The 22,306-nt window shown below is 42.8% G+C and overlaps 1 protein-coding gene across 1 annotated transcript in view; it reads right to left on the bottom strand.

Moving 5' to 3' along the window:
* Positions 1 to 2,254: 2,254 nt before the first annotated feature.
* ST8SIA1 (ST8 alpha-N-acetyl-neuraminide alpha-2,8-sialyltransferase 1) overlaps positions 2,255 to 22,306 on the bottom strand; it is an 88,927-nt gene continuing 68,875 nt past the window's right edge. The window contains exons 3-5 of the mRNA XM_006769655.2: positions 9,478 to 9,587; positions 7,769 to 7,774; positions 2,255 to 2,273 (exon numbers count right to left, since the gene is read on the bottom strand). Of these exons, the coding sequence (XP_006769718.2) occupies positions 2,255 to 2,273; positions 7,769 to 7,774; positions 9,478 to 9,587 (135 nt within the window). The remainder of the gene's footprint in view (positions 2,274 to 7,768; positions 7,775 to 9,477; positions 9,588 to 22,306) is intronic.

Below are 22,306 nucleotides of genomic sequence, written 5' to 3'. Positions count from 1 at the left end.
ACATTTTCTTCATTTGATATACAGAAAATCTAGCGCAAGAGATCAACTCAATTATTTTAGAAGAATGAATAATTCATTGGGAAAAATATGTGGTAGGATAGTTAACTGGCTAGAAGAATAAACACTATTCTCTGGCTGAGTTTAACAAAAGAAGTAAAAATAAGTAATGTTCTCTCATTGGAATTAAAACAACAACACCCTGCAAATTCAGGGAGGATACATGGTTTACTATTAGTATGTATATTCATTCATTCATTCATTCATTCATTCATCATCTGTCAGCTCCTATTATGTGCCAGGCTACTTCTGGTACTTGATGATCAAGCCAGAGCTTACCATGCAACTTATTTAATAGGAAAACAAAGGCATTTCAGTGCAGTATTATGGATCACCATGATGTCCCCCCAAAGCTAATGTAATCTTAGGATGCATTTATTGAAGGGTAGTATCTAGAATAATAGTATATTTAATTCTATCCTAGTCTGCACTATTGTGACCATAACCACTCTAAAGTAGATATAATAAACTGATTTCTATGTTCCACTCTAAAATAGATACAATACACCAAAACACATATAATGGAGCTGGCCATGGAGGTTAAAAAACTAAAACTTATGTCATATGAGTAATCGTTGAAAGAACTCAAGAGCTAGTTTAGAGAACAAATAACTTAGGTCATGACAGCTCTCAAACACTGAAAGGACTAACTCGTTAAAAGGGAATTAAATGTGTGCTTTCTAACTTTAAGAAATGGAACTGTAATAAATGGGTGAAAGATAGAAATAGATATAGTTCAGTTTAATATAATAAATCATATTTTGATCATTAGAGCTGATAGAGTGTACTGCCTGAGGAGTTAGCAGATGTATATCCAAGCAGAGTCTGAAAAACCACTTTGCTGGTACACTGCTGAAGATACTCAAATATCCAACGGATGGCTGAGCTAGATGACCTTTTTATTCCTTCAGAACATGAAAGTCAATTCATCTACGACGCAAGTTAGAGAGATACAGGACAACACTGAATTTCTTTATCTTTTCAAAAGTGTTTGATTCTATCAAAAGATTTACTTTCTGAATGACTTTGATCAACAGGGATGTTCAGGGCAAGATCTTAGGTTTACTTTGTGTTATAATCCATTTTATATTGTCTTGTTGCCCTCATTGCTCTAGGACTCACTGTTTCAGTTTCCTGGGCTGCTGTAACACAGTACTCCAGAATCAGAACAATGGAAACTGAGCATCTCACAGTGCTGGAGGCAAAATGAAGGTGCTGGCAAAGCCATGCCTCCCCTGGGCCAGGCTTCTGGTAATTCCCTGACTTGTGACAGCAGAGTCCCCATCTTCACATGATGTTCTCCCTGTGTGTGTGTGTCTCTGTGTTCAAATTTCTTTTTTTACAAGGACACCAGTTACTTTGGATTAGGGGCTCACTTACTTCAATATGACTTCATCTTGACCAATGACCCTATTTCCAAATAGTCACACTCTAGGCCATTGGATGTTAGGATTTCAACATACACATTTTGGGAGGACAGAAACCAGTGGCAAAGAGGCAGGCCTACACAATTCATTTCTACCCAGCCAGCCTAGCAAAACTAACTTCCAGTGTTCTACTGCGAGGTCTGGAATCTCGCAGAGTCAGAGGGAGTAAAATCACTGCTCCCACCATGGATTCAATGAGGCCTTCCTAAACTATTAAAAGGTATTGATCCCAAAGGAATGCACCCCTTTCTGAACTGTATAAGCTCGACCTGGAGCCCACGCTGGCCTAATGCCAACATAAATACATTGATGATCAACCTAACCCACTTCATGTACTGGAAAAAAGAAAAAGATAGAGAGAAGACTTTATAGGATTACACTTGTAAAGTCAAAAGCATTTCTAAAGACGAAAATGATATCAGAGGGAAAATTATTGTTATTCATTAAATTATGTGATCTCTACTGTTTCTTTTTACTTTTTTAATCAACAGTAGTTTATTTATATAATAACTTCAATACAGCTGTTCGAAAAGATTTTGTTTTAATTTTATAAGCAATGGGAAACCACTTAAGATGTATAAATGAAGAAAAACTATTGAAAAAATTGCCAGTAAAGAATTATTCAGATTAAAATATAAAACTAGACAATGTCCTCGAGCATCTCCAGGAAGGCCTGCGGGGATGGCGCCTCCACATTCGGGAAGGTGTCGTGGACTCTGCCGTACCAGAAGAAGTATTTCTCCTCCAGCCAGATGAACCCGAAGTGGTCTTCATCGAACAGGATGAAGACTCCAGGGCAGCAGTGCCTGGGGTCGGAGAAGTGATCAATGTCCACGCCATAGAAACACATCCTGCAGGTTCGGGGGTAGTTCTGGTCACTTGTGCGCACGTCTGCAGGCAGAACAAACGGGACAGGCTGCTCCTCCGAAGCTGCAGCCCCGGACTCCCCGACGCTGGGCTGGGCAGGGCTCGGCCAGCCATGGCCTTCGCTTTCCTCAGGCCCGTCTTCTTGCTGCTGCTGCTGCTCCCAGGTCACCTGGTCGTCAATCTCCTGGACCACGAAGTAGAGCTCGATGAAGTTGCGGAAGATCTCGCCACCTCGCAGCGGGATGCGGCGCGTGAGGTGGACCTCTAACGCCTTCGTGCCTGTCCCCATGAGCCTCGTGACCCTGGCATACTGCCCGTGGAAGCTGAGCATGGCGGTCGTTGGGCCGAAGGTGTATTTGCGGTGGAAGAGGCCTGGCCTGATGGGGTCGTCCGGGTGCCGTGGCGGGAGGTAGAGGCGGCGGTAGGTCAGGTAGTCATACTGCTGTCTGTCCTCCTGCGCCCGCCCCCGTTCTCCCCTAAGCCGCGTGGGTGAATCCGTTCGGTGGTCTGTCCTCCTGCACTGGATGGTGAGCCCGTCCTCCTGAATCTGCAGGTGGCCGTGGTGGGGCCTGCCGAGGCGGCCTGCCATGCACTCCACCGCGGCCGGTTCCCTCTCCGTCAGGCGAATTCTGAACACGGGCTCGAAATGTATTAGGTCCCGCAGATGGGGGTTAGAGGAAGACCTGTACGTCCCGCCAGTAATGCCTGAGCCGTCCACCACCACATTCAGCAGTGTTCTACAGCTAGCATTTAGCCGCCACAAGCCCAAAATGTGTCTGTACGGGAACAGCTTCGCATAGACTTCTCGGTAAGACATACCCATCATCTCCGGGTTCTGCAAGGTTTCACGAACGCCGAACTCCTCGCGGCAGCGCCGATGCTGTCGGTGTGCAGGACGTGGTGGAATCTGGTGCAGGTCTGGGCCAGGCTGCGCAGATCGGTGCCGGGGAGCGAGGCGAAGATCTCCACCAGCATCTCCACCGGCAGGTCCTGCAGCGAGCAGTGCAGAGGCGGCATGGGGCTCGTGATTCCTCCACCCCCATAACAAAAAAAAGAAATGCCCAGAGGACGAGGCCCGGAAATCGGGATTTTAAAAAGATTCCCAGGCGATTCTGATGTGCGGCCAACGTTGAGAACCACTGCACTAGATCATTCTTTTTTTTTCTTTCTTTCTTTCTTATGTATGCATACAAGTCCTCTGGTTGATCTCTTACCCCCTTCCCTCCTGCCCCCCCACACTATAATTTTAGCTGCTCAACTCCTAAACTGATCATTACAAAGATTTACATAAAAGGCACATTTAAGACAGTCAAATTGTTTCTAATAAGGCATAATTGCGTAAAAGTGTTTCAAAATTGGCGTTATTGCTTGTCACAATTAGCAGACATTAATGGCTAAAGCAGTGATGGAGAACCTATGACACGTGTGTCAGAGGTGACACACGAACTCATTTTTTTGGTTGATTTTTCTTTGTTAAATGGCATTTAAGTGTATAAAATAAATATCAAAAATATAAGGCTTTGTTTTACTATGGTTGCAAATGTCAAAAAATTTCTATATGTGACATGGCACCAGAGTTAAGTTAGGGTTTTTCAAAATGCTGACACGCCGAGCTCAAAAGGTTCGCCATCACTGGGCTAAAGTGTCTTATTAACTTGCCTTCTGAACCTAAAAGATGTGATCATAGAACTGATGAAAAATGAAATATTCTTTGAATTGGGTAGTGGAGATGGGTGGGGAATAGGGTGGCAAGGAATCTTTAAATTTAAAAAAAAAAATCCTAAGGCGCGAGAAGACGAAAGAAGGGCCATGTGAAGATTGAAGGGATTCGGCCAGGAGTCCCCAGAGGCAGGAAGGACCTTCCCCTGGAGCCCTCCCAGGGAGCACAGCCCCAGACACCCTGATTTCAGATTCTGGCCCCAGAACGGGGAGAGCACATGTTCCTGTTTGTTTAGGCCAGTCTGTAGTCATCGGAGCAGCAGCCCCAGGAAATAGACCCCTCCTTGACCCTCCTTTTGGGGCTTTGATCCAGTTCTGGGAACAGCTATGCCCTGTGCCCCAGCAAAGGAGACCCCCTAGACCTCTCACTGCAGGAGCTCACAGGGAGATTCATCCCTGTGTCTGTGCCTAGGCCTTGTCTCCCACTCCCCTGGGGGCTCCTGAGCAGTGACAGAGCAGTGGGCACCAGGGCAGGCTGCTTGGTGGGAAGTGCAGGCCACGTGACTCCTCACAGCCTTGCCGAGCCCCCAGCTGCAGGATGATGCAGGGTACTCCCCAGCCCCACCCTTACCTCCCAGGCTTCCCCCCTAATGAGTCCAGCCTGGCCCTCCGCTTCCTGGAGCACTTGGGTTGACAGGAGCCAGCCACTGGGTTGTCGTGCCCATAATCCTAGATGCCAAAACTGAGGCTCAGAGACGGGGAGCAGAAGTCTCTACCCCCAGCCCACCTCCCCCTTAACTCAGCCCAGCTCACAGGCGGCTCCCCCAGCTGCCATGGTGTTGGAGGAGGAGGCAGAGGAAGAGGAGGAGGAGATTTCTGAGAAGCAATCCAAAAATACACACCAGCTAGCCCCTTCTTCCTCACTCCTCTCCAGCTTCAAAGCCTCCCTTTGTGCAGGGAGGCGAGGCCTCTTCCTGGCCAGGCAGCCAGGAGCAAAGGTCAAGGAGTCAGAGGGTCCAGGTAGTAGGTTCTGGGACCCCACCTTACCCAGCAGATTTCCTGGACCTGGGCTCCATCGCCCTCCCACAGTTCGCAGACCAGGCGGGCTCTTTCCTGCCTCCCTGCCTTCACACATGCACGTTCCTCCACCTTGAATGCCCTTCCTCATCCTTCAAATCCCGGCTCAGCTTTCACTCCACTGGAGAACCAACCCTCCCTGAGTCACTTGGGGCTTCCCCTGCATCCTGCACCCACCCCAGTCACAGCTGTTTTCTGGATGATGCTCTCACAGGGCGGTGAGGTCTTGGGGATGCTTTGCCTTTGTACCCCAACACCTGGCACAGTCAGGTGCTCAGTAAATCCAGAAGGAAGGGAAGGAGGGAGGGAGGAAAGGGAGCAAAGAAAACACCTCTCCTAGGATTGGAGAGGATCTGGACCCTGAGCACCTGGCACAGGGCTGGGCACGCAGCAAAGCCCACTCCTTCCTGCCGCCCCCACTTGGGCCTCATCTGATTTGGAGCCGGCTCAGGGTCGGCTCCATACCCACAGCCTGTGTCTGTTGCCCATCTGGATGCAAGGGAATTACACCGGGAGGCAGACGTGCACTTGACTTCATAAGGAGCTACAGTGCTAGGGAGAAAGGCCTCCATTCTCAGAAATCCCGCTTGTGCAAACTTGCAAAGGCCTGAGGGCTGACCTTGAGCAGGGGTTTTCAAGCAGTTTTCACACTGAATACTTTCTGCAAACAAAGCCTTACCTGATGGCCATTCTATAAAACAGATGGAAACTAAGCTGCTTGGGGCAAAGTGCTGCGTGTTGAAGGCACCTGGGAGAGGGGACCAGAGCCCCCTTTCCCCTGTAGCTCTGGGTCCCGGAGAGATGGGGGTTGGGGTTGGTCCTGGTGGTGGGATGGGGCAGCCAGGAGAGAGGGAGAGCCCTGGGGAGAGTCCAGTGGCTGATATTTCCTAACTGGTACAGAATGGCCTCAATATTTTCAGAACTGCGTGTTCATGTCAGTGTGGCTGGGCCAACGAACTCATCTTTCACAGTAAGAAGTCAGTCTATACAAACAAAAATGAAAATATGTCCTTGGAAAAAATCATAATGACTTCAACCTTTTAAAAAAATGCTAAAAGCACTTTTTTTCTTTTTTAGTTAATCCTCACCTGAGGATATTTTTCCATTGATTTTTAGGGAGAGTAGAAGAGAGCGGGAAAGTCAGAGAGAAATATCAATGTGAAAGAAACACATCGATTGATTGCCTCCTGCACAAGCCCTGACCAGGGCCTGGGCCAGGGAGGAGCCTGCAACCAAGGTATGTGCCCTTAGCCCAGAATCGAACCCCAGACTTTTTGGTCCACAGGCTGACACTCTATCCACTGAGCCAAACAGGCTAGGGCCTAAAATCACTTTTTAAACTTTATGCACTTAAGTATGCAAAACATGCACATTTTATCATATCCAAAGGCATCACAATTATGTGTCCCTGAGCCACTCAATTTCTCTCTTATCTCTGTCTTGCAGACCTTCCAGATAAATTTTATTCTACAATATTATTTTTTAAAGTCTTATTTTTGGTTACAAAGCCAATGTTTACTTTGAAAAATGGAAAATTGGTTTTTGGCGTTAGATGTATTTGAAAATGTCTAACCAAAGAACATTATAGCATTGCTATACTCCAATCCTAAAAGACTTTTTGAACTGTGCTCTGGTATATTACTGTGTACAGGTAAGGCCATAACTATAACTGTAACTGTTCAGACACCTTTTTAATCAAATATACTATGTCCTTTTTAACCAAATTTCCTTACTTAATGTTTAATCTTGAATATATGATACTATCTCAATTTTCTAAGGATCTCCAAAAGTGTGTATTGAGCAGCCATTTATAAATAGATCTATAAATGGTCAAGTAAAAATAATTTTAAAATAATTCATCAACATTTAATGACTTCCATATTGTAAACCATAAATAAGAATTTTTTAAAAATCAAATGTTTTGAAAATGGCACTATTTTTGAAATTAAATCAAAGGTACATGCACACATAGCTCTAGCTATAATACTATCTTTTTTGAATTTTTTTTCAATCCTCACTGCCTTCATCCATCTATGAACATTATACTTCTTCATACTCTAATCACAGGAACTCATTATTTCTAAACTTGAATATATCAACACCGGATTATATACAAAGCCAACTTAGTCTGGTTATTTGCAATAAATATGGCCCCCCCTAGATAACCCCCTAAGATGCTTGGGCCTAGTCTTCCACATGTGACCTTTAAAATATCCATCTTCCTAAATGTAGTGACACACACATACGCACTTGAGAATAATATAAAAAGACATTTATTGTACTGCCTCCTTCTACATTGCATTAAGACCTCTTGAAGCCACTTAACTTCCCTGAATCTGTGAGTATAATATTATCCATTCCTTCTTCCTTATATAGTCTTTGGAAAGAGCAAATTAATTTATAATTGAAAGCAATTGGAAGGTTTAAACGACTACATGAACTGTGTTACAATTACACAATATTCCTACAATCACAGATAGAATCGGAGTTTCTCCAGTGGTAAGGCTTGAGGAAGTGTCTGCTCCCACTTCTTCAAATACATTAGACAGCTGAGGCCCACCCAAAGAAAAAGGACTTGCTGTAGATTCCACAGCTAGTTTGTGGCAAGGGCCCTCCCACCTCTCTATTTTCCTTGCTGGCTTCTCGGCCTCTACTTAATGCCAATGTACTGAAGTGAGTACTTGAATCTGACCCAGGGTCTCTGTTCTATCTCTGCTCTCCAGGCGATTGTTTCCACTCCTACATCTTAAATAGGTCTCCAGCCCTCCCACCCCTGGGGCCACTCTCCTGACTCAGGACACTACCACAGCCCTTGGTGACTTTCCCACAGTAAAGTCTCCCAAAAGGCTGCTCATGTGTGTGCCCAGGATGGGATGGCTCATCCAGACACCCAACTCTCATTCTCTGGGAGGAAATCGGGTCCTCCCCACAAATATGGCTTCTCCTGAAGCATTTCCAAATAGTCTCTCTCTCCCTGCTCCGCTTAGCTCAGAGGTTGTGGTGTTCTCTGGGCTACCTTTTCCCATTCAGACCATTACCTGTTATCCTTCAAAATAAACATAAAAACCAAATCTGCCGAAACCGGTTTGGCTCAGTGGATTGAGCGTCGGCCTGAGGACTGAAAGGTCCCGGGTTCGATTCCGGTCAAGGGCATGTACCTGGGTTGCGGGCACATCCCCAGTGGGAGATGTGCAGGAGGCGGCTGATCGATGTTTCTCTCCCATCGATGTTTCTAACTCTCTATCTCTCTCTCCCTTCCTCTCTGTAAAAAATCAATAAAATATATTTTTAAAAAAAACAAACAAACAAACAAAAAAAAACCAAATCTACTTCCTTCCTTTGCTCAGCATTCCAACCTCTGAGTGCCTTCATTTTTTTCAATAACAAATGTCTTATTTTTCTACAACACATCCGAGCATCCCAGGAGAAGGTAAGCTCCAAAATTATACACTCCAGTAGGCCATTCTTCGACTTCAGCTCGTACATTCCTCATCCTCACCACCCTACCCCCCCCCCCCCCAGGCCCTGAATGACCCTATCATTTGGCCCCATTTGGCTCCTCCCTTCCTTTCCCCTATATGCCCCCCCCCCTTCCTATTCAGCCCAGACTCTGGTCTGTCACTCCACACGCTTTCCAGCCAGGACCCTCCATGCTGTCACACTCCGCCTTCTTTCCTTTCATTCAGACAATCCCCAATTGTGTCAATCCAATCACTTGTTGTCTTCACTCTGGTCAAAATCTCCCAACAGCACAGGTTGGTGCCAGTACGGTGTGGTGGTTTATGCCCCTGGTGGGATGTGCCTTAGCGATTCAGTTACTTGCTGCTGCAGAAGCCTCCCGTTTTCTGCTGAAAGCGATGCTCACATCACTACTCTGCTCAGTCCTTTATTCCACGCTTACTCCTTGCTCGAAATTTATCCCCTCGCCTTCCCTCCAGTTTTCCTCCTCAGACACAGATCAAATCCCTCTTCAAATCCCACCTGCTACTCACAAATGCTTTTGTGAAAAGCAAAGAAGAAAATGGTATAGAATGACATGAATACATTAAAATATTCATGCAGGGTTAGTCTTCAGAACAATTTTTAAAGTTTTAGGCACCCGACTGTGTAATCTAAAATAAAATCTAAAATAAAATCTGCATGTTCCCACTCTGGGGGTCTGCCAGGACCCCTGGACCTTTCTCAGCTTTATACTTTCTGGGGGCACACACGTTCCCTTGCGCCCCCTGGTCTTCTCCTGAACTCACTTGTGTATGAACTTGAAGAGAAGCTAAAGAGCAGCTACAACTGATTAATCACAAGCGACTAATTTCCAAAGGCCCCAGGGCTTGTGGGAGGGGTGGGGAAAAGGAGAAAAGGCAGGGGCCACGCTGTGGGTGCTCTCTCTTACCGCATGACAAAATTTGCTTCATCTATTTGACGGCCACAGCCACTCTTCTTCAGAATCCCACCATTTCCCACCACCGCACATTTCTTCAAGGGCAGCTGGAATGGGGTTGCCTAGCAACAGAAAACAAGGCGGGTTTTCACTGCAGAGAACACACAACTACTCACAAAATCATTGTTTACAGCAGACCCTTTGGAGGAATTTGACCGAGTTTGGGCAGAGCGAAGGGAACATGTAATAAAAAGAAAGATGCAAGAAGTTTGTTAAGGAACAAACTAGCCTGTTCCTTTAAAATTAAAAAAAAAATTTTTTTTAAACTCTCTGCAGTATATTTTCCTTTTTTTTGTTTTCCCCTGTATCAAATTGGCCATGCACATAGTAGCATCTGCTAAGGAAAAGGGGAAAATCCAAGCCACACACATATTTTTTAAAGGCAATATGCTGGGAACAAATGCAAATGAATGCAATTTCATTCATTCATACAATTGATCATAATCATTCAACACACGTTGCTAAGCATTTACTGTGCTAATTGTTGCGGACTGATACAAGGATACAGAAGTCATATGCCTCGGGATTCACAATTTTGGACGTGAGTGGAGTGTGACGTATATATTTATGCAGCAGACTCTAAGATAACGCTGAAATGGCTGTAGAAGAGAGAGGTAAGCTCCAAATATTGTGGAGAATCCTAGAGAAGGACAGAAGGCATTTCGGCCAAGTCGACTCAGGTAAAGGCTTCTCACTCCAGATGAATCTGAAGGGATGAGCGGCTTGGCCAGGCAGGGAATGCAGCATAAACAAAGGCACAAAAGTATGCTGAAAACCAGTGCTGTGTTTATGAGCAACTGAACACGCTGGGTGGGTCTGTTTAGAACTTAGGAGGCACTGAGGGGCAAGTGACTTGTAACTGAACCAGACAGCATGTGACTTTCTTTCTGCAAACATTGAACTGGACTGAAAAAAAAAAATTCTCACTGTACCTGAGTGTTCCCTGAAGTGCTATTAATAGTACCAGGGAATATCCAAACCCAGCAGTAGCCCCTGAAAGTGAAATGCGTCATTCGGTCTCTTTTAGCTAGATCAGCAAGAACCACCAGATACAGAATTTCCTGCTGGCTGAAACAATGCATAACGGTGGGAGTTCTTTACCTTACTATATATAACTGACACATAAAATAGCTACAGTGATATTAAGTAGGCCATCCTGGATAAACCTGAAGTAAATAATATGGGTTATACCAAAAGAATAAATGGAATAAAAATATCAATGTATCCTATAAGAGTCTTGCCTAGGCATAAAATAATCAAACAAGAAAAAAAATTAGAGACATCTTTGTGCTCATTGGTAGCTGAGATAGGCTCTGGACTCAGCACAAGAAGAAGTTTCCCTTCCTTGGCTTCTAGTATATAAATGGAACAATCAGAGCTATGGAGATACAGTTAATAAAGGTACAGTACCCAGCCCGGCCGGCACTGCTCAGTGGTTGAGCATTGACCTATGAACCAGGAGGTCACCGTTCGATTCCTGGTCAGGGCACATGCCCGGGTTATGGGCTCCATCCCTAGTGTGGGGCATGCAGAAGGCAGCCAATCAATGATTCTCTCTCATCACTGATGTTTCTGTCTTTCTCTCCCTCTACCTGTCTCTCTAAAACCAATAAAATATATTTTAAAAAGATACAATACTCAAAGGGTAAAGTCTAAGCATTTGCCCGCAGAACTAAGAATTCCCTCCATGACCACAACAGAGACCCGTCCAGGGGACTCCAGAGCAGGATACACAGAGGAGAAATGGGCAGAGGCTAGCACTCACACATCTGGGGTAATATGTGGCACTTTCTCAGTCACTCCTGAGAAGAGGGTTTGAAATCAACACTTGAAACACATTAATTAGATCTATAAATTGTTAAATATAGATTTATGTCTTTATGTTCAAGTTAGCTGTTCATTTAGTGCACAAGGATTTGCTAAGTGCCTGCTATTCCAGGAATTGTCCTGGGTGAGAGGAAAGTAAGTGTTAATCGCTGTTCCACTGGAGCTTATATTCCGGTAGGAAATGGATGATAAATAAAGATAAATGAGTAAAATGAACAGTATACCAGGTGGTGATATGGACTGTGGAGGGAAAGAAATAATTGGCATTAGAGGACCAGGAAATGCTTTTAAGAGGAACTGCAACTTAAACAAGTGGTCAGGGAAGAACTCAGAGGAGCCATGTAAGCAAATCCCTGAAGGAGATGAGGAGTGAGCCTTACCAATATGGATGGGGACCACTGGTGTAGACCTGGAGGAGGAAACATTCCCGGGCTTTGAAAGGACAGCCAAGAGCCCATTGTGTCTGGAAATGAGTAAGCAAGGGAGACAGAAGTAGGAGAGGAGATCAGAGAGTTAACTGGTGGGGAGGTTGGCAAACAAATTCTGTAGCGCCTTGTAGGGTATGGTAAAGACTTACAGTTTTATTCTAAGATGAGAATCAAGTCACTGAATGGTGAGTAAAGGAATGGCAATAGTCCATATTTTGGGACCATCACTTGCTGCTGTGTGAACAGGCTGTAGGATGTCATGGGCAGAAAGATACAGACCAGTTAGGAGTCTCGTGTAACAAGAGACTAAAGATTTTGGTGGTTTGGACTAGGGTGCAGGGGTAGTGAGAAGTAAGCAGATTCTGGAGATATTTGGGAAGAAGAGCTGATGCAGTGGAAATAGGGTAAGAAAAAAAGAGAGAAATCAAGAATCATGCCAAGGTTTTTGGCTTGAACAACTGTAAAGATGGACTTGCCATTTATTGAGATATGGAAGATTACGAGAGAGGCAGGTTTTAAGAGAATGATCTGGAGCTTAATTTTAAATATGTCAAGTGTGAGATGCCCATTATACATGTAAGTGGCAATGTCAAGTGAACAATTGGATATATCAGATTACAGTTAGAAAACCAGTCTTCTCTGGAGATAGAAAGTTGGGAGTGATCAGCATACAGTAGGTATTTAAAGTTAGGAGACTAGCTGGTGAATGAGTGTAGACAGAGAAGAGAAGAGGTCTAGGATCTGGATGGATGCTGGGGCACTCCTCAGGAGAATGAGGAGAGATCGGTAAAGGAGACTAAGAAAGAGTGGCCAATGGAATGGGAGAAATAACAGCAAAGTGTGGTGTCTTGAAAGCCTGGTTTAAATATATATACTAATAAAAGGGTAATATGCTAATTAGACCGGAGTTTTCCAGACATCCTTCCAGACAAAGCCATGGTGGCGGGGGCCGAGGCAGAGGCAGTTAGGGGTGATCAGGCCAGGCGGGGAGCAGTTAGGTGATAATAAGGCTGGCAGGGGAGCAGTTAGGGGGCAATCAGGCCAACAGGGTAGCAGTTAGGGGGTGATCAGGCCGGCAGGCAGAGGCAGTTAGGGGCAACAGGCAGGCAGCAGGCGAGCAGTTAGGAGCCAGCGGTCCTGGATTGTAGGGGGGATGACCGATTGCCGGGGATCAGGCCTAAACCGGCAGTTGGACATCCCCCGAGCGGTCCCAGATTGGAGAGGGTACAGGCCAGGCTGAGGGACCCCCTCCCCGCGCATGCATGAATTTCATGCACCAAGCCTCTAGTATATATATAAAGAAGGAAGCGGGGAAATTGCATCAAATGCTACTGACAGATTAAATAAGAAAACAGCTAAAAATTGCCACTGGATTTAGCAACATGGAGGTCAGTGGTAACCTTCCCAAGGACAGATTAGGTACAGTAGTGAGGACAGAAGACTGATCTGAGTTCAGTGAGTTATACATGTATATTTGCACATCTATTTGAATATACTATCATTTATTTGAAAAGTGGGTGTCACTCATTCTCAACTAATACTTAGTTTGCTTTGTAAAACCCAACTTAAAGCCCCCTCCTTGTTGTCAGAGAGCTTCCAGAACCAGACTGACTGGCAATCCCAAGTTTCCAGACAAGAATCTGGGCCCAGAACAAGATCTGGGAAGCAGCAGCAACAGCAGCAAAAACCTGTTTCCTGTTTCTAAAAGGAGATAAAATCGCACAGGATTTTATGACTATATGAGACTAGAGGCCTGGTGCACAAAATTCGTGCACTTGGCATTGGGGGGGGGTGCAGGGAGGGTCAGCTTGGCTGGGAGCCCTCAGGGAATGTCCGACTGCCTCGGAGGCAGGAGAGGCTCCCATCACTGCAGCTGCACTCAACAGCCGTAAGCCCAGCTTCTGGCTAAGCAGCACTTCCCCTGTGGGTGTGCACTAACCATCAGGGGGCAGCTCCTGCATTGAGCGTCTGCTCCCTGGTCGTCAGTGAGCGTCATAGTGACCGGTCATTCTGCTGTTCGGTCGATTTGCATATTAGCCTTTTATTATATAGGATGTTGGCATTGAGCCTTTTTTCCCTAAAAAAAAATCCTATATAGTCACCTGTAACTTCCAAAGCACTCTTGCTTTTTAGTCAGGAAATACACCAGTGGAAAATAAAAGATCACTAAAAGGAAAAAATTAATTAAGAAAACACTGTGGATTTATTTAAACTAATTGAGATAATATCATTATTCTATTTTAGAACACATCATATGTCAACTTGACAATGGTCAATGCTTACCAGAATAATGTATGAATAAGGTGTTCTCCTTTTGGGATATACCACATAGAAAGACCTTTTGATCACCCATTTCCACATGAATATTATGATTTTGGCAAGGAGTACTTTTATTAAAACACTCCATCCTTTCTTTTCAGATGTATTTCATGCATCCACGTAAGAAAATATCTATTGGATCTGAGAATATAGTACACTTTCCCTGCTAACCTTTGAAAATACTACTCTAAATGAAAGGCTGAATTAGGCAGATTGCCTATAGCAATGAGCTAAAAATATTGCTGAGCACTAATTCATCTTATGGATCTTTGTCCAAATGTTTTCATCTAAAACAATTTGTTCAATAAGTTCATTATTTAATCAGCAGACTTATGTTGAAAATGGCTAATCAATTTTCAGCAATGTGGCACTTCCTTAATGTCATAATGGATGTATAATTTAATTCCCAAACTTAAACAACAAATCTGAGTCTTACCACTACCTAAATCTGAGCTAATTAATAAATCCATTCAGACTCTCGCTTCTGAGATACCTCTTATCCATAGCAACATCCACAGACCACATTGCCTGTGCCTCTTCTTAAATAACCCTCATGCCCAACTTTCCTTTACAGTCAACAACTATTTGTTGATCACCTATTATGGACCAGGAGCTGTGATGGATACTGGAAATATGCTGGTGAACAAAATAGACATGTACCCTACTTGTAGAGCTCACCTTTTAACAGGAAAAGCAGGATTTAACAAATATGAAAGAAAAAGGCAGAGTACAGCAGGGTTAAGGAATATATCTGAGGAAGTGACATAGATCTAAGCTCAGAAGTTTTTGGACATAAGAAAAGTAGCTAAGATTTCTATTCTAATAGATAACCTTGGGAAGGTTCAAATAAGACAAACAAAAATTAGGGCCTTTAATGCTTTATGGCATGGATGAATATAAATTAGGGCCTTTAATGTTTTGTGGTATGAATGAAGGCAAAAAGACTTGTTAAAGGCTAGAAGGCTTTTTTGGAAACAAACCACAAAATCCAACTGCAAAAATATTCCAGGTTGACTATATGACTTTAGGAAGAATATTATTAATAGCTAAAGAATTTAAACCTCATTTTCTGTGTGCCATATGTAAATAATGCCTGAGCATCCCAGAATGGTTTCTATAATTAAGTGAATGAAGCATTATTTACCAGAGTCAATTCCAAAGCCAGAGACCTCACTTGGTCCCCCTCCCCACATGCCATCCGCACAAGACAACACAGCACTAAGAAGCAGTGACCTCACCACCAGCACTATCATGCCTGTCATCGCCCACCCCACAGACATAACTAGATGTCTCGAATGATGACACTGCCCCTCCAAGCAACTGAGTTAACCAACATCAATCACTAATTGTGTTAAGAGTCTGAGCTTGCCTTGGAAGGGGAGAAGTTAGGAGGTGCATGGAGAAAAAGAAAAATGCAAACCATTTAGTAGACAGAGAATTGGGTTAAACAATGACATAATAACTATATTCACAGTAATACATACCATTTCCATAAAAGCAGCTCTGATTAAAAAATAAGTTACAATAGTCTTTGAAAGACAATACCTTTGCCCAGCCAGCATGGTTCAGTGGTTGAGTGTTGACCTATGAACCAGGAGATCATGATTCGATTCCCGGTTGCGGGCTTGATCCCCTGCGTGGGGCATGCAGGAGACAGCCGATCAATTATTCTCTTTCATCATTGATGTTTCTATCTCTCCTTCTCTTAAATTAATAAAAAATACATATTTTTTTCATTTTTAAAAAGAAAGACAATACCTTTGAGGCATGTCTACAATGCAAAAAATTAGTATCATGCATTGATATAAAATCAGAAACGAATAATGAATAACATTCTATAGAACAAGAGCAGAGATTATGAGGCAGGCTATAATGTCCCCACATCCAAGTTATAACAAGCAACCTTAAATCTAGGAAGCACAAGGCAGCACAAGGAAGCCAAAAAGTTTTGAAACTCCAGAAGCAGCCCACTAGGACTCTATCCATAGTGACCGTCTTCTAGAAACCATCACAGTCCTGAGCAGATGGGAGGAGGCGCTAAGGCACACCGCTTTATGAGAACTGAACAATGGTATAAGTGAGAGTAAGCAGACTGGTGGCCAACTCAATATCTTTAATTCCAAGAACTCATCTAAGCATTTTTAAATGCTCTCTTGCTTTTGAAGATGACCACAAAGAGCACTGTGTTTTAAAGTTAACACAGGATCTATCAGATTACATCGGATATAACTCCCCATACTTCACTGCTTCAATGTCTATTTCTTAGATGTGCTGTATAACTTTTTCACCTACCTTGTTCTAGGCTCTTCTTCCTCTACCTTCCCTCTACCACTCCCTGCTCCTGTTTAACATCTAACTGACATTTCATGCCTTGGTGCTTTTATACTTGGAGGGAAAGGAGAAATGCCATAAATATTTCCAAATAAACATTGTTTCATAGCTTAAGAAAAAAAAAGTGAGGCTTTCAAGCTAAATTTTGCTAATTTTGTTACAGGTGTAACTTTACCTCTCAGCTAGAAGAGTTGGCACTGTTATTTTCACATTTCACAATTCAAAGGAAAATTCTTTGTTTTTGTTTGTTTTGCCCTACTACATCCTCCAAATGCTTCTTTGACAGGAAGTGGGAGCAAGTCTTCCTGGTCCTGCAGTTGTGTTTTACAGCTAGCAAAATTACCATGCCATTCAGTATTTAGAACACCATCAAGTGCCACTATTAAGGAGAGGGATCAATGTCAATGTTAGACGTGGGTCTCAAGTCTTAATGGAAAGGCAGAGATTTTGATTTGCAACCTTTCAGAGTGGCCTGAAAAGCTGTCACTACATGCCAGCTGCCATTAGTCACGATGTCAAACATATGCTTGCCCTTATTGATGAAAATCTCAAGTTTTTGTGCATAAGAACATGACCTCACACATCCAATTGCACTTCCACCCACTCATTTCTAGGTACCCTCACCCACATATCCACAGGGACTCCCACAGATAATTATGCTCCACCCACACATATAATTTAATTTCTTGCCCATATGGCAATTATATCCTCAACCTAGGCATCTAAATACACCCCCTGCCTCACATCTAATTACAGCCCCCCTCTTATGAATGTAATTACCTCATTCAGACACCTATCTAATTATGCCCTCCTTGACATGTTTAATTGTACTGCCCACTCAAGGACCTACTTACATTATAGCCAGTGCATCAATTAAGTCCCCAACCCTTTAACAATATTCCTCAGATGCACATCTCTTTGTCTCTGAACCCCACTTTATTATTTCAACTAAGGATTGGCAACTTCCCACAAGAGAATTCCTAGTAGGCCTGGCACCCAGCTAAACAGGCAAAATAATGACAAGATGCAGCTGAATCAAAAGCAGATTTGGTCCTTTCCAGTAAATAAGTGAATATGTACTTGCTTTTTTTGGGTCACTGAACTAGCCCCTTGGAAGTCCAAATTAAAATTTCAGCTGTTTTTCTTACTTTATATGTATAAGCATTTTTATGATAAAAATATCCAGTAAGCAATTTACATAAGAGGCAAATGCTTCTCATTACAGATACTATTGAACTCTTAACAAAATTACCCCAAACTTTGCCTGGGGATATATATTTATAGGTACTAATTATAGAATATTTTCACATCCCTACCATTCAAGAAAATTTGACTGCTTTTCAAATACATGAAAACAAATTTCCCGAACACTGCTACTTAGATTTGCATTCTGCATCCCACTAATAAAATTGAGATTTTGAAAGGATAAGTGCAGCATTAATATGCTCTGTACACAGGAATGCATCTCTGAAAATTGAATGAAGTGAATATTTATATAATGGGTAGTATTTCCCTATTAACATTTTTTACTCAATCCATTATAAAAATAACAAACGTTGCAAGGAGTATTGTGACTTTTGCATACATAATCTGTTATTCTGTATATAACCTCTGGAAGCCAAATATAACAACAGTTCATGTGACTATTCAGCAGATTTATTAAACACTAGAGACCTGATGCACAAAATTCATGCAAGGGTAGGCCTCGAAGCCCCAGCTGCCTCAGCTGCAGCGTGCCCCCCACCCACTCACTGGTTGTTCCGGAAGGTCATTCCCCTGCTTCTGGTCTAGTTAGCATATTAGCTCTTTATTATATAGGATTGCATAATCCATTCCCAGTTAACTGAAATTTGTTACTGATACTGTTTCTGACCTATGAATGCCCAGACAGTAAGGACTATCATTTAGGCCAGATGTTAACCACATTTTAAGAGTCCTCCAAACAGCAGGCTGTTTTTTCATGAAAAGAAAAGGAAGAATATGCACAACATTTCAAAGGTAGCGGCCAGTGATTCTTAGTAGTGTAACAAAAAATGGCCACAGCATCAGCAGGGACTAAGCCTCATGACACTGCGAGACTTTGCATTCTCGACCCCAGAGATGGAAATGCTACTGGGGGATCCTTTCTCTGAAGATTCCGTGTGTCTTCCTGTTGATGAACACTAGCCTGGAGCCTGCCTGCCTGGCTGCCTGCATCCGAGTCCCAACTTATCTTTCCTCAACGACCACCAGCAACTCATGTAACCTTAGTGCCTTAGCCTTCTCATTTGTACTAATGGCACCCATCTCATACAGTTGTTGTGAGGATTAAATGAGTTCTGTCTGGCACAAGGTAAGTGATCAATAACTGTTATTTTTATTTTTAGTGGACCAATATGTTCTTAGCAACACAGCCCAGAGAACTTGGGCTCAAAATTATCCTAACATCTACCTCTACAGAGGCTATTCTGTTCTCCTGTGTCTATCCTCAATGAAAATAAAGGTGGGGGAAAGGAGGTTTACAGTTATGAGTACATGAAACACATACTTCATTCTTGTATTATTTTCATTAATTATTGTATTATTTTCTATATGAATAACGGTAAACTTACTTTTGCCCCACCTTGTATTTTAAAAAATGGCTTATAACTTAGTTGGCTCCTACTTCTTGCTTACCATCCATCCTTCACTCTCATATACCAGTTATTCTTCTAAAATGTAATGATGATGGTATCACAGATGTTTGCAAATGTCCAAACACATCAAATGAACAGATAAATATGTGCAGTTATTCATATACCAATTATCCCTCAATAAACCTTTAAATAAACAAAGCTAGTACAAGTCACTCAACCTATAAAAAATGTATAAAATGTACCATGTTTGCCCCTTTCCACAGAAAAAAAAAATGATTGCAATCTTCATTGAGGCACCCAGGACCCACCAACACTCTAACCTCCCTGCTCATTCTCTTCTCACAACACATCTTCTATGCTCCCACCTAATGTTCCCTCTACACCATTTTATTTATCTGTGTTTCCTCCAACACAATCTGAATTCCTTGTCTCCCTACTTTTTGGAGGCTGTTATAATGACTCCTACCCATCTTCCCCTTACTTTCCCAACTCCAGTGTTTGCCTACCAAATTATTTTTCACCCTTAAGATCTGTAAAGTGTCTGCAAGTATTGTGTTCAGTAAGATCCCTTACCAGTTCTCCATGTCCCCTTTAAGGAATGCTCAAAAATGGAAACAGATTAGAGGAACATTAAAATCCATTTACACTCGATGAGTCATGAGAATCATGTATTAAGCTGTGCACAGTGACTTGTAAGTATAGGTGAAATTCAATCAAATCACTTCCTCAATACTTCAGAGACTTTCAAACTTATTATTGTTGATGTTATTTTGTTTGTTTGGCAATGGAAGTCCAGATCGTATACAGAAAACCCATTAAACAATAAAATTAAGAAAAAGAAGAGAAGATGCTTTTGAGGTAGAAGGTGGGTGCTCCTCCCTGATCTCTTAGTGTCTCCCTCATTTCTGAAAGTGATACTTAAATACCGCAAGGAATTTGATGGGGCAGAAAACCACTCATCTAATCAAACTCCTTTTTATTTTTCCCAGAAATGAAGAACTACAAACATCAAGCAGATTTCAGTTAAGAACATTTGACAGGTATTTGCTGAGCGACAACCAACCACATACCAGTCACTACTTGAGGTGTTGGGGCAAAAACCCTGACCTCCCAGCTTAAGGTTTGTTCCACTAAAATGTAATATGAATTAAGATATATATCTCAGAGGGAAGGCAGGAGTGGGTGGGGAGACATTAACCAAAGAGTTTATATGCATATATGCATAACCCATGGACACAGACAATAGTGTGATGAAGACCTGGAGGTGGGGGTGAGGGGTGGGATTAGGTGCAGGGTAGAGGTGGTCAATGGAGGAGGGGGGGAAAGGGATATCTGTAATACTTTCAACAATAAAGATAAATTTAAATATATATATTGTTTTCAACTATAAACAGTGTGCAATTACTCAGTAATGCAGCATACTGTTAAATTGTTAATCTAATTTAACTAATTAAAAACCTGAACTAACAAAACCAAGGTCAACTGCCTGCTAATTAACTATTAAATTAAAACACAGACACAAAGTGCTGTCTCATAGATAACTATTCCGTTTTAAAATGAAGAAATCGCCCTAACCAGTTTGGCTCAATGGATAGAGCGTTGGCCTGTGCACTCAAGGGTCCCAGGTTCGATTCCGGTCAAGGGCATGTACCTTAGTTGTTGGCACATCCCCAGTAGGGAGTGTGCAGGAGGCAGCTGATCGATGTTTCTAACTCTCTATCCCTCTCCCTTCCTCTCTGTAAAAAATCAATAAAATATATATTTTAAAATGAAGAAATCAAGCAGAGGATATTCTCTTTGAGAATACTTGGACCTTGCTGTCGGCCCACCAGCCCTGTCTTCCAGCACTGCCCCCTTAACCATTTCCCAGGACTCCCCCATACAAGCCTCCAATCAGCTGGATTTTGTAGCCTCTAAGTCCCCACTCACACTTCTACCTATTTCACCCTACCTGCTTGGAGTACCTTCTCCCCTTTTTTCATACTGTGACCCATGTAGATCAAAATCATTCTGAGATGCATATTAAAGATTCATATTCTTGGTCCCATTCAACCCTCCTGAAACAGACTCTCTGGGTAGAGCTCAGGAAGCTAAAGTTCCCCTACACAATTCATGTGCATGGTAAAGTTTGTGACCCACCAGATCCTACCAACTCTTGAATACAACCCAAGGTCCTCCTTTCCCGAGAACTTTCCCCGATCAATCTCATCTTCTGGGATCAGCATCCTCAATCCTGCCATTGCCACACACAAAAAAACCTACAGCTATACTGTCACTCCCTCTAACCAGATACTATAGACACTTAGCATTTGGTTCCGTTTGCTAGCTACCATTTTGTATATGTGCCCATCACTCACAAAGGGAGACTAAGCTGGTCAAGGGTATAAACCATGTCCAATAACTCTTAATGTCCTCAGTTATTATGTATTAGGGCCACAGTAAGTACATATATGTTTTCACTGATAGATTAATTGATTGGTCCAGAAATGCCAGGTATATAAGCAAATAGAGAAATACTGTAAACTTTTTCAGACCACTAGTATGAAGATTAGGATACATAACTGAGCTAAAAGAGCCTAGAACACAAGAGTTGCAAAATCAGATACCTACAGAATGCAGGCAGAGAGCATAAGCTAGTAGAAGGAAGACAACAGGGAGTGTTAAGGACTGTGGTTAAGAGAGGACACATGAGCAAACCAAAAAGATCAGGACCTGCTCATACCCTGTTGGTGGGCATGGGATCCAGTGCTGCTAGACATTCTGGTTTTTCTTTCCAAGTGATACTCAAAGCCCAGATTTTTATGTGAAATCTCCTAGTTTTTAATATTGGCAAATATAGTTCAGATGATTTTTTTAAAAAACAATAGAAACCAAACAAAATATATCTGAGGGCCAGTTTGGGCTTGCTGGTAACCAGTTTGCATTTTTTTATTCCAGAACCCAGGCAGTGCCCTGGCAGGCTAATTCAGAGATGAGTGTAAATCTTCGATTATTCAAAAGCATACAGGAAAACTACATGCTTGAGGGAATTTGTAGCCAAAGACTGAGAAAGACCCTCTTCTCCTTGCCAGGCCCAAATTAAATAATAGGTCCTTTCATAAGCTGCTCAGGGGTATAAACCATGTTTGTGATAAATTCAGGATTCTAAGAGACAAAGGCCAGACCAAGGGGCCATTGAAAAGCACTCCTAATTTCAGTTCAAAATAACGTTAATGAATACTCCGATATTACCCACAGTGCTTTTTCAGCCCTCTGTGGCTG

The sequence above is a fragment of the Myotis davidii genome, unplaced genomic scaffold (genome assembly GCF_000327345.1).
Source record: "Myotis davidii unplaced genomic scaffold, ASM32734v1 scaffold163, whole genome shotgun sequence".
In the NCBI taxonomy this organism is placed as follows: Eukaryota; Metazoa; Chordata; class Mammalia; order Chiroptera; family Vespertilionidae; genus Myotis; species Myotis davidii.
Note: the sequence above shows the minus strand (reverse complement) of the source record. Positions and strands in the feature narration are given on the sequence as shown.